This window comes from Tauraco erythrolophus, chromosome 31 (genome assembly GCF_009769465.1).
Source record: "Tauraco erythrolophus isolate bTauEry1 chromosome 31, bTauEry1.pri, whole genome shotgun sequence".
In the NCBI taxonomy this organism is placed as follows: domain Eukaryota; kingdom Metazoa; phylum Chordata; class Aves; order Musophagiformes; family Musophagidae; genus Tauraco; species Tauraco erythrolophus.
In genome coordinates this window covers 1,052,119-1,064,169 of record NC_141495.1, presented here as the reverse complement: position 1 = coordinate 1,064,169, position 12,051 = coordinate 1,052,119, and the positions used below count along the sequence as shown (strand labels likewise).

Sequence of the window (12,051 nt, the reverse complement as noted above, 5' to 3'; positions counted from 1 at the left end):
AGAAGGGGTGGGGGGTCTCTCTGCGGGACCCTTTCACCCCAACCGACAGCACCCGGTAACATCCCGACTCTCCCGACCGCGGCCGCGGGATTCTCCAGCCACCAAAGCTCCTTCGGGGAAGCAAATCAAACCCAAACCGGCGCGGTGCCTCCCGGACCCAACCGGACCGGAGGAAAAACCAAACAAACCAACCAAGGTGCATCTTAACGGGACGTTTCCACGACTAAAGTGCAAACCAGAGACACCCCTCGCCCGCCGCCGAACCGCGGAGCGAGGGGAAAGCGCGGCGGGGCCGGCACCGCTCGCACCCCGACCGCGGCGGGATCACCGGGGCGGCCGTGGCGGCAACGCGCGGCAGCTCTGCGGGCGAAGGTGGGGTGGTGGCACCCGCGGCGAGTGGGGTCCACGGGTGCTCTGCTCCCCCCTCCCCCTATAAAGAGTCCCCAGGCGCTTCCCATCCTCCGGCAAAAAAGGCCACCTCGGAAAAAATTCAGGACACTGCAGCTTTCCTCACCCCGACAGCCAAAGAGGAGAAACGAGGGTGGAAAAAAGAAAAAAGAAACGAAAAATGAGGAAGAAATCCATGACAGACCCCTCGGAAAAACCCCGTGTTTTCCGGAGGTCTCCGCTTCCAGCTGCTCCACCTTGGAGGATGCCGCCACCGCCGCCTCGGGCCTCTCCCGCCCCGGCGTACCGGAGGTGCCGCAGCAGCGCGGGAGGCGGGAGAGGGAGGAAGAAGAGGGGAGAAACCAGACCCGGAGGTGGCTTTTTGCGCCTATAATACAAAGTGAAGAAGAGTTTGTCCTTGGGTTTCCTGGGGGGTTTTTTTTTTTTGGAAGTTAAGTCCCCGGCTGAGCTGGTTCCGCTGCCGGCGGGAGGGTGGTGCCGGGTGCCGGTAACGGGTGCCGGTAACGGGTGTCCGGTGGTGGTTTCGAAGCGTTAAAAAGTGCAGTTAGAGGGAGCTCGGGGCGGGGGGACTCGGTTCAGACGGGTGTCTCGGTGTGCCGGTACGGAGGGGAGGTGCGGTGGACGGGGATGGAGGTCGGATCTCCGCTCTTCCGGCGGCGCGGGCGGGCGCGGGCGGGTGCCCGTCAGTTGCTACAGCACTGGCTCCTGTTCTGCTGGCTCTGCTCGTGCAGGTCCACGCCGCGGCTCCGGCCGGCCGCGCCGCTCGCGCTCTGCGGCTCGCTCTTTGGCAGCTTCTTGGCTGCAGGGGGAAGACGGGCGAGATGGCGGCGGCGGGAGCGGCACGGGGGCTCGCCGAGGGACGCGGTGGGGGCCACGGAGCCAGCCGGGTCCCTCCCCAGGAGGAAGGGCACTTTCCCCTCCGAGCCACTCTCGCACGAGCGCCGGCTCCAGACGCCTCGGTGTCGAGCCCGGCAGCAGCGCCGCGGCACAGCCGTTGCCGGGCCGCGGGAAGCCGTGCTCGCCGGGGACAAGACACCAGCTCAGCCTCCCTGAACGCTCCCGGAGGGGGAAGCAGTGCCCCGGGCAGACCCCCCCCACGCCGCCCGCGGAGCCTCACCGATGGCCAAGAAGAGGTCGTTCACGTTCATGGCTGTCTTGGCCGACGTCTCCATGAACAACAGGCTGTTGTCGTCCGCGTACGCCTGCGCCTCCTGCAAGAGCGCCGGCAGCCGGGTGAGGGTCCGGCGGCCGAGGGTCCTGCGCGTCTCCCGCGGCAGCGCCGAGGCGGGGACAGGGACGGGAGCTGGCACCGGGCCGACACTTACTTCATACTCCACCATGCGCTTGCTGGCCAGGTCCGCCTTGTTGCCGGCGAGGGCGATGACGATGCTGGGGCTGGCTTGTCGCTGCAGCTCCTTCACCCATGTCTTCGCCCGCGCAAACGTTTCCTGGGAGCAGAGGTGGGAACTCGGGGGCCGGTCCCACCGCTGCGCCGCACGGCGGGCACCTCAGAGGGACGAGGTGGCCCCCAGGCAACCCCACCACTTCCACAGCCACCAGCACCCTCCCCCAGCCGTGCTGGCCTCCACTCCCGGGTGGTCTAACCGAGGCACCAGGCAGCCGCGGAGCGGGACCCTACCTGGTTGGTGATATCATAGACCACGATGGCAGCCTGTGCCCCCCGGTAGTACATGGGTGCCAGGCTGTGGTATCGCTCCTGGCCGGCTGTGTCCCAGATCTCGAACTTCACCGTTGTGTCATCCAGGCAGACGGACTGTGTGAGGAACGCCGCTGGCGGGAGGAAGGACGGCGTCAGCATCGCGTCAGCCGCCCCCGCTGCGGGCGGGCACCCAGCGGGCAGCGGGGAACCCTCCCTGCACCCCCCAGTCCAGCCCCAGAAGGGATGTGGACCCTGGCACCTCGGGCCACCGCTTGGGCTCGCCGAGGAAAAAAGATACCAGCTGCTCTGCGCGAGCAGCGCGCTCCCAGGGGATCGGCAACAGCTCCGTGCCAAAGGACCACCACGTCCACCGTGGCAGCACCACCCTCCGCTGCAAGACCACGGGACGGGGCACGGGGAGCGCCAGCTCCGTGTGCCACGGCCGTAGGGGAAGGGCTTGGAGCCTGGCGGGGGCTTGTGTTTGGTGGGAATCAAAACTGGCACGAGGCAAAGCCGCAGCGACGGGGCTGCGGGCGCCCGGGAGCGTTACCGGAGCACCCGCGCCGGGCACCGACTCACCACCGATGGTGCTCTCCTGGTACTCGTGGAACTGGCCCTTGACGAAGCGCAGCACCAGGCTGGATTTCCCCACCGCCGACTCGCCCAGCAGCACCAGTTTGAACTGACAGATTTTACTGGCTTGGGACTGCCCGTTTGGCCTGGCGGCTCCTCGGCTGGTCATGGCCCCGGTGCTGCTGGCGCCGCGTGCCCTGTGAACCAGAGAGCCGGGAAGGCACCGAGGCGGCGGCGCGGGAAGGGGCTGGGTGCCGGGTGCTGGCCCTCAATCCGCTCGGCTGTCCTGGAGGGAGGAGAGAGCCGTCGGCACGCTGAGCCCCTGCGTCCCCCCGGGACCGTACCGCGGCCACGGCGACACGCTCTGCCACGCTTCGGCGGGCAAAGCGCCTCTTCCCTCCAGCCAGAACACGCTCCCCGTTACGGGGCCCTTCCCCGGGCTCTGCCCCGGCGCCCACAGGCCACAGCTCCGCTCCCGGAGCCTCTGCTCCGGCGGGATTTCCCGGAGCAGATCGGTGGGCAGGAGCCGATTACGGCGAGGCAGGCGGCGGGATCCTGGCGGCGGCGGCTGGGAGTGAGTCAGCAGTCCTCCCGGTCCTCCCAGTCCTCCCCAGCCTCCCGCTGCCAGCGAGCTGCTCCTGGGCCGGGACGCGCCACGCTGCCGGACACGGGCAGGCGGCAGCGAGCGGGTCCGGGCTGCACCAGCGGAGCAGCTGGGAAAAACTCCCCAGTTTTGCCTTGGAGTTCCTCAGCCATGGACTGGTTTTAGGGTGGGGATTTCTTTTTCCCCGTTTTCACTTCATTTTCCGCACCCACCAGGAGCAGGAGGGTCCGGCGGAGCCGCTCAGGCTGAGGGTGCAGTCTGCATCCCCTGCCAGGGTGAAGCACGGCCGCTGGCACCGGCACCAGCCCGACACCGGCCCCCCAGAGCTGGCACACGCCATGTCTGCCTGCAGAACAGGCTGCCCACTCAAACCCGGGCACCAGCGGGATCAAGCACCAGGAATGCCACGGCTCCTCCAAGCCCGAGGGGTGGGTGCTGGGAGGGGGCACTCGGAGAAGAGACAGGAGCCTGGGGGGGCAGCGGGCAGCCGGAGTTTGGGCTCCCGCGGTTCGCACGCCCAGAGGACGTGGGAGAAAACAGGATTTGGTTCCCTTGAGGAGCTAATCTCACTCTCCCCCGGAACGCGCCAGTCCCAAGGTTACGGAGCCGTGGCAGAGGTTTACCGCGCTGGCGGGGCACGGATCACCAAGACCAGAACCAACCAGTGGAACGGTGTTTGTCACCAGTTGCCCTTCCCCATCTGCCCGGAGACGTACGCAGGGCTAACACCGGACCAGCCCGGCGGGAAACACTTGCTAACCACAGCACTGGCACAGCACGGACCCCGGCCCGGGCACGGCACGGACCCCTCCAGGTGCGGGGGGATCGGCAAAGCTCTGGGAACACGCACTCATCGGCGGGCGCTCGCTGGCACCGGGGTTTCCCAGGGCAGCACCGGCCGGGGGGATGCTGCTCTGGAGAGGGACGGGTTCAGCAACAGCCTTGGCAACACCCCGGGCACGGCTCGGCTCAGCACGACCCGCTGGGAATCGCCTGGCGCAGCCCAGGCTGCCAGACTCCTGCCAGTTCTCTTTGGTTTGATCCAGAACGGCGCCGGGAGCTCCTGCGGGACGAGGCCGGGCACGGATGAGGCTCGGGGTCGCTCCTGCCAAGCCGCTCCCACGAGCTCGGGGCCAGGCTGAGGATCCGACAAGTATTTTAACTATTCGGAGCGGAAATCCCCGTCCTGGCAGCAACGCGGCCCGTGGCGAGGCCAGGGCAGAGAGCGGGACCCGCTCCAGATGTGGCACAGGGCGCTGCGCTTCGGCTCCGGACACCCCGAAGCACACAGAGGGATCCCCCTGAAGCTCACCAGGTCCGGCTGCTGCCGCCACCCGGACTCAGTGCCACCCCTGTGCCCGTGCCGGGGAGCTGAGGCAGAGGGACCGGCTCAGCCCAGCTCCTTCCCTGCAAACATCCTTGAGCAAGTGCTGCCGGAACCCGCTCTGGGAGCGGATCCCCCTCGCCCCCTCCAAGCCGTTCTCGCTCTCCGTCTCCCGCTCAGCCCGGTGCTGCCGAAGCCGGCCCCTGCCGCAGGTCGGGAGTGCCAGCCTCGGCCCCGAGCGCTGCCACCTGGCTTCCTCCTGCCCCTGGGACCACTTCCCCGCCGAGAGCAGCCCTGCTGACTTCCCGGTGCCATTCCAGCACTGGCACAGGCTCCCAGCGGGCCGAGGGCACCGGAGCAGCCCCCAGCCCTGCGACATCAGGCAGCCGCTCACCCCATGGGCACTCGGCACCACCACTGCCCGCTCACTGGGCATTTCCGACACCAGGTGCCATCGTCCTGCTCCAGCGGAGCCGCACAGGAGCGCCCAGAATAGATCCTGTGCTTGTTTGGGAGCAGGGAGCTGCCAGGTGGGCACGGGGCTCCAGCCTGGGAGGGGACAGTCCCTCCCTGCCAGCCCTGGCGCTGACAGGGCCCAGCCGGGACCCCGGAGACTGGTAGCGGCTCCACACTGCACCTCTCCACTGGCAGTCGCCCTGCAAACCCTGAGCCACCTCTGCCAGGGCTCAAGTTGCCCCGTGGTGCGCGGATCTGGCCGTCTGTGCACCCCTGGCATCACGTGGGTCTCCTCCTCCTCCAGACGGCAAGGTGGGAGCTGCCTCCTCCGCACCGCTCCGGGAGAGCTCCGCATGGAGCCATGGGCTGCCGGGAGTGCTCCGGGGTTTGCCGGAGAAACAGCCCCGAGGTTTCGGCGGTCTCACCCGGGCTGTGGTCTCTGGGGCCGGATGGCTCCATCCTCGCCCCCCTCGCTCCGCAGGGCCCCCAGGCACTGCCGGCACTGGAATTTGCCGTTTCTCCCACCTGGGAGCTGCTCTGGGACACGCTCGCTGCAGAGGCAGCGGGCAGCGCTGGCTGGGCACGCTCTGCCCATCCGCACCCCGCGCCAGGGCTGCTCAGAGGGACTGAGGAAAAGAAACCAGCCGAAACACCACTTCCCTCGGACAAACCGGGCACCGGAGCACCCGCAGACCCCAAGACCACCGGACATTGGCACTAAACCATCGCCACAACAGGCACACAGCCGATTGTCCGGCCGGCCGTCGAAGTCTGCGGCTGTTTCTGGCGCAATTCCGTGTCACCGGCGATTACCGCTAGCTGTCCGGTGAGTGAGATCGGTGCGACACGGCCAGCGCCGACAGCACGAGCCAGAACCTGCCGCGGTGATGCCGCTCCTCCCCTGCCGTGGCGGAAGAAGCTTTTCCCGACGAGGTTCGGGGACTCCGAGGCCGCCTCACTCCGTCTCCTCCGAAACTCCCTTCCCAAACGGGATCCCAAACCAAGCCCCATGGCTTGGCGCACCGAGGGCTGCCCGGCTGAGCCGGGAGAAGGGGGCATCCCGCACCGGGGAGGGTTGCAACAGCCCGTCTGGGCCAACGGCTTTCCTGTTGCCAGTGACACTTTTCTGATGTCCCAACTGTCCCAGCAGCTACCGGGGGCTTGGCTGGGGATGCCGGTGATGGAGAGAGCTCCGGCTCACGGAGCGAAGCTGAGCCGGTCCCCGCCAACGAGAACCGTACCGAGTCACGCCGCGGCTCCGGTCGTTGGGCGTCGCTCCTTACCGATGCGCCAGCGTCGGCGAGCTCCGGTGGAGGATGGTGGAGAACTGGCTCTGCCCCGACCCGTACGGCACGGAAAGCCCAACGGCCGTGGCACCCACACCCGACCCACCGCGCTGCAGAGCAGGTGGGCGGCTCCGGCCCCACTCGGCTGCGCGCCAGCCCCCACGCGTCGCCCAAGATAACGCCGACACGCGCTCAAGGCCGCCCTGGCAGAGCTCCCCATCCTCCTGGGAATCCTCCTGGGGCATCCGGGCTCCGCGGGCTGCTTGGAGGGTGCCTGGCACCCACAGCCGGTCCTGCCCGGCCCGACGCCGTGGAAGATGCCCGCTGGAAGAGGAGCCCTGCAAGGGGCTGCCCGGAGAGGCGATGGGCGTCTGTCGATCCGCTCTTCCCTGCCTCCCATCTCCCACCTGCCCCGTGCCAGTGGGCGCAGCGCCAGCTCGGGCAGCCCCGACCGGCACCTGCGCGCCGCCCTCCTCGGGTGGCCGAAGCCGCAGCCCGGGAGCCAGCCTGGCCGGTGCCTCGGGCAGGTCTCACCGGAACCGGGCAGCCGAAGCTCCGGGCGCCCCACGGCGCTGCAGGAACCGGGGGGAAGGCGGCAGCGGCACGACCCGGGCGGAGCAGCGGCTGACGGGCGGCCCCGTGCCGACAGCCGCGGCCTCACGCCCCCGCCGGGACGGCTCGGCCCCACCGAGGCCTCGCACCGGCAGCCGGGGCCTCGCGCGGACCCAAACGCCTCTCGGGCACCGGGACCCCGCGGACCGGCGGTTCCCGCTGCGGGACACCCGCTCGGCGGCACCGGGGGGGCCCCGAGCAGCCGCCGGCTGGGACCCTCCGCCCAGCGGGGACCCCGCGGCGGGGCCGGGAGCGCCCGCCGCCGGGCGCAGGGCCCGGCTCGCCCCGCGGAACGGGCCCGGAACGGGCAGCGGCGGCTGCCGCCCCCCCACCCACCCCGCCCCAGGAGACTGGAGCCGCCGCCGGGCGCTGCCCCCCCCCCGAGCCCCCGCGACGCCCCGAGTCCCGCCCGGGCCGCCCCCGGCCCCCCCTCCCCGCCGCCGCCGCCCCCGGTACCTCGGCCCGGCCCGTCGCGGCCCCCGAGCGCACAAACAGCGGCTCAACCAAACCCTCCTGGCGCGGGCGGGACTAAAGGCGGCTCCGCCAATCGGCGCCTCGCAGCGCGGCGGCGGGCACGCCTCTTCCTCTCGGGTAGGCCAATAGAAGAGGAAGGGACGCGTCAGCGCCCCGCCCCGTGCAGGGAAGCCAATCGGCGGCGCCCGAAAGGCGGATGGGCGGTGGACTGGCCAATAGGAGTGAGAGCGGTCGGCCAATAGGCGGCGGGAGGAGGGGGCTAGAGACGAGTGACGCGGAGAAAGGCCAACCGGAAACGCCATCGCTCGGGGGGCGCCATCAACAAATAAGGTGACCTAAAGGGGAGGACCCCCGCAGTGGCAGAAGCCAATCGAAACGCAGGACGCTGCGGCGTCACCCAATCACAGGGCAGAAGGGGCCCATCCCGGCCAACCCGAGGCCCGGCGGCTCGATGAGTGACGTGAGGCGGAGCCGTACTTCGCGACCAATCACAGGGGGCGCTGCCCGTGATTGACAGCTGCAGCAGGACGAGCCGCAACCTCTGACTCCGCTCCCGAGCGCGGCCTCGCCCGGGGGCGGGGCCTAGCGCAGCCAATAGCGGCGCTCCAGGGCGCCAGTGGGCGTGGTCATCCCAGGGCGTGGCGGTGGGCGGGGCCTTGCGGCGGTGGGCGGGGCCGAGGCCTTACCGGGGCCATGTTGGAGCCCCGGGGGCGCGTCCCGGGGGGGGAGGGGGGCGCTGAGCGAGGCCCCTCGAGGGGGGGGAACACACACGGACGGACAGACGGACGGCCCCCCCCCCCCCCCCCGCAGGCGCCACACAGCAGAGTTGAACGTTCGGTACGAAATTGCAGAAATTACAAAAGTCGCAAAGAAAACTGGGGGGGGGGGAGAGGAGGGGGCACTGGGGGGGGCGGGGTGCTGCACGGAGCCCCCATCACCCCCCCCCCACCCCCGAGGCAAAACCCCCTCCCGACTCCCGCAGGGCAGCAAGACAGGGGGGACGGACCCCCCCAGCCGGAGCCGGGCCGGTGGCACGGAGGGGGCTGGGGGGGACCAAGGTGCTCGCCCCCCTCCCGTGCCGGTTCCGGGACCCCCGGGAGGGGCTGTAAGTGCCGAAAGTCCAGGCGAGGCCGGGGCGGGGGGCCCTTGCCACGCCGGGGAGCGGAGCGGGACGGGACCCGCTCCCCGGGAGGCACCGGCTCCGTGCCGGGGGGGCCCCAGCGGCTGCAGGGGGGCTCTGCCCAGAGCAGTCCCAGGGGCAGGCGTGGGGGGTCCCCAGCCCCCCGCCACCGCGTCCCTGGCGACAGACGTCACCTCTCGCTGCGCAGGGATGGGGGCTCCTCTGGGGAGGGGGGCACAGCAGCCACCCCCCCCCCGGTCATGTCCCGGGACCCCCGTGAGCGCCGGCGGGGGGGTCAGAGGCGCAGGTGGGGGACGGCCCTGGTGACGTCGCGGAAGAAGGGGTGTCCCAGCGCCGCCTTGGCCGAGATGCGCTTGTTGGGGTCGTAGTGCAGCATTTGCTGGGGGGGGGGGAGAGGGGGTGGGTGGCAGTGAGGGGGGGGGGGTCCCCATCACCCGCCCCCCATCGCCCCTTGCTCACCGCCAGCAGCTTCCGCCCCTCCTCGTCCAGCGGCGGCACCACTTTGCCGAAGTCCTGCCGGGCCCACTTGGGGAAACTGGGCTTGTAGTCGGGCATGGCGGTGACGCCGGGCCACGCCGCCTCGTCCGGCGTGCCCAGCGTGCGGAAGATGCGGAAGAGCTGGTCGATCTCCGAGTCTCCGGGGAACAGGGCGCGACGGGTGATCTGGGCACGGGGAGCGGGGGGTCTGCCGGGGCACCAGGGGCACCCCCGTGGGCAGCCTGGCACCCCCCAGGCGCCCCAAGATGGGGGGGTCCCGGTGACTGGTCGTGCCCCCGAGACGTCCTGCCCTTTCTGAGCCAAAGGGCCGTGGCTGGCGGATGGGGGCCCCCCCAGGCGGGCATCACACCCGGCGCCCACCCCGTGAGCTCTCACGCCAGCCCCTTGTGACCGTCCCCGCGGCGGGAGCGCGCCCCGGTTTCGCCGGGGAGCACCGGGCGCTGCGGTCGGCCGCGTGACGTGGACTCCGGGGCCGGGGGGGGCTCACATGACGCCCGGCTGGCGCGGCCCCCTCCCTGCGCCCACAAAGCCCCTTTATTCCCCGGGCGCTGCGGTGGGCGTCAGCCCCGCACCCCGGTGAGGTCAGGGCTGTGCCCTGGGCAGCCGCAGCGTCACCGGGACAGGCAGAGCCCACCCAGCAGATCCTGGGCACACCCCGATGTGCGAGGAGCCCAGTGTCACCCCGGAGGGGTCCGGGCACCCCCGTGCCCGTCGCGGCGCAGTCACCCACCATCTCAGCAAAGATGCAGCCCAAGCTCCAGATGTCAACAGCTGTCGAGTAGTACTTGCAGCCCAGCAGGATCTCGGGTGCTCGGTACCAGAGGGTCACCACCTGCCACGGGACAGGGCTGCGATGGGCACCGGGTGCCCCCAGCCCACCCCCTCCCCACTGCCGTGCCCCCCAGTGCCCACCTCGTGGGTGTAGGTGCGCACGGGCACGCCGAAGGCGCGGGCCAGGCCGAAGTCGGCCAGTTTGATGGCGCCGTCGGCGTTGATGAGCAGGTTCTGGGGCTTGAGGTCGCGGTGCAGCACGCGGTGCGCGTGGCAGAACGCCAGGCCCTGCAGCAGCTGGAACAGGTAGCTCTGCGGGGGGGTGGGCGGGGGGCTCAGCAGGGCCAGGACCCCCCACGCCAGCACCGGGACCCCCTGCCAACACCAGGTTCCCCCCTGCCAGCACCGGGACCTCCCGCCGTGGCGCTGCCCCCCGCACCTTGATGAGGGGCAGGGCGATGCCGCTGATGGAGGACGCGTCCATGAACTTCTTCAGGTCCTGGTGCAGGAACTCGAACACCAGGTAGAGCTTGTTCTCCGTGTGGATCACGTCCAGCAGCCTGCGGGAGCCGCAGCACCTGGGCCCGTGCCACGGGGCAACCCACGGCCGCGGGGTCCCACGGCCTTGGCATGGCCACGGCGCCCCACTGCCGCGGGGTCCCAATGGCCTCGGAGGGGTCCCAATGGCCTTGGGACTCCCATGGCCACAGCACCCCATGGCCTTGGCATGACCACGGGGGGTCCCCGTGGCCACAGGGGTTCCAGCATGGCCAGGGGGTCCCAAGGGCTTCAGGGGGTCTCAATGGCCACAGGGGGGGCCCAATGGCCGTTGCTCCCCATGGCCTTGGGACCCTCCACGGCCACAGCACCCCATGGCCTTGGCATGGCCACAGGGGTCCCTATGGCTGCGGGGGTTCCCCATGATTGTGGGGTCCCCATGGCCGCTGGGGTCCCCATGGTTGTGGGGTGCCTGCAGCCCCTGCCCCCCGCCCAGGCACCACGGGCACAGAGCTGGGGCTGCGGCAGAGCTGCGGGGCTCCGCAGACCCCCCCTGTCCCCGTGCCCCCCCCGTACCCCCCCGTGCCCCCCCACTCACTTGACGATGTTGGGGTGGTTGAGCTCCTTGAGCAGCGAGATCTCGCGGATGGCCGTGCTGGGGACGCCCTCGGTCTCCCTGCGGGGGAGGCGGCTGAGCCCCGGGCCCCCCCCCCGCTGGGCCCCCCCGGGGACCCCGGCCCCCCCCCTGGCCCCCCCACTCACGTGTCCAGCCGGATCTTCTTGAGCGCCACCACCTCCCCGTCACCTTGTTCCGGGCTTTGTACACGACGCCATAGGTGCCCTCCCCGATCTTCTCCACCTTCTGGAAGTTCTCCATGGGGGGGGCCGGGGGGGCCCGGACAGCGGCCCGGGGTGGGGGGGAGACCGGGGAGGTGGCGGGGGGGGGGGAGACCCCGGGCGGGGCGGGGGGGGTGTCCGGGGGCGGCCCCGGGGGGGGGGGGAGGGGATGTTCCGGGGGGAGGGGGGTGTCCCGGGGGGGGGGGAGGGCCCCGGGCGTCCCTGGGGGGGGGTCCCGGGCGCGCGCGCGGCGGGTGGAACGATCGCGGCCGCCGCTTCCCCCCGCGCGCAACAATGTTACGGCGGCCCCGCCCGCGCCGCTTCCCGCCTTCCGCTGGCCACGCCCCCCGCGCCGCCCCATTGGCCGGGCTCGCCGTGACGCGGCGGGCGGCGCGGGAGATCCCTTAAAGCGACAGGAGCGGGCGGAAGGGGCGCGCGCGGGGCGCTCCCCGGGGGGGGGGGGGGGGGGTCGCTGCCGTCCCCGGTCCCTGGGCTGCGGGGCGGGGGGGGGGGTCCCGGGGCCGCGCAGGCTCCGGCTGGGACCCCCTGGGTACCGCCCAGGCCGGGGTCCCCTTGCGGGGGGGGGTGTCCCAGCGCCCTCGGCGCCGGTGCCCGCTCTGGGGGCGGGGCCGGACACCGGAGGGGGCACACGGGGCTTTCTGGGGGTCCCGGCGCCGTCCCGCACACGCGGTCCCACGGGCACGGTCCCGCACAAGCAGCCCCACGCACACGGCCCCAGGCACGGGGGGACCCTCCCGGGTGGGAGCTGGAAACACCCCCACGGGAGGAAAAGGGTGGGGGACCCCCCGCGTGTGCGGGGTCGGGGTCCCCGTGTGTGATCGGAGTCCCCGGGTGCGGGATTGGGGTCCCCGTGTGCGGGATCGGGTCGCTCGTATGCAGGATCGGGGT

General features: G+C 71.4%; 2 protein-coding genes across 4 annotated transcripts; both read right to left on the bottom strand.

Moving 5' to 3' along the window:
* Positions 1 to 1,086: 1,086 nt before the first annotated feature.
* RAB5B (RAB5B, member RAS oncogene family) lies at positions 1,087 to 2,851 on the bottom strand. Of its 3 annotated transcripts, none has more exons than XM_086628483.1 (5): positions 2,648 to 2,851; positions 2,048 to 2,199; positions 1,734 to 1,856; positions 1,526 to 1,619; positions 1,087 to 1,207 (listed from the first exon to the last, which is right to left on the bottom strand). In XM_086628483.1, exons 1-5 carry the CDS (start codon positions 2,808 to 2,810, stop codon positions 1,092 to 1,094), a joined length of 648 nt encoding a protein of 215 aa, XP_086484609.1. In that variant the 5' UTR covers positions 2,811 to 2,851; the 3' UTR covers positions 1,087 to 1,091. The 3 variants fall into 3 exon arrangements, with proteins under 3 accessions (XP_086484609.1, XP_086484610.1, XP_086484611.1); XM_086628484.1 differs by having other exon boundaries at positions 2,048 to 2,159; positions 2,650 to 2,851; XM_086628485.1 differs by lacking the exon at positions 1,734 to 1,856.
* Positions 2,852 to 8,812: 5,961 nt separating this feature from the next.
* CDK2 (cyclin dependent kinase 2) lies at positions 8,813 to 11,182 on the bottom strand. Its single transcript, XM_086628561.1, is given in 8 exon segments — positions 8,813 to 8,917; positions 8,998 to 9,201; positions 9,767 to 9,868; positions 9,949 to 10,119; positions 10,247 to 10,367; positions 10,904 to 10,981; positions 11,068 to 11,107; positions 11,110 to 11,182. Coding segments are annotated over 8 exon segments (894 nt in total).
* Positions 11,183 to 12,051: the final 869 nt, after the last annotated feature.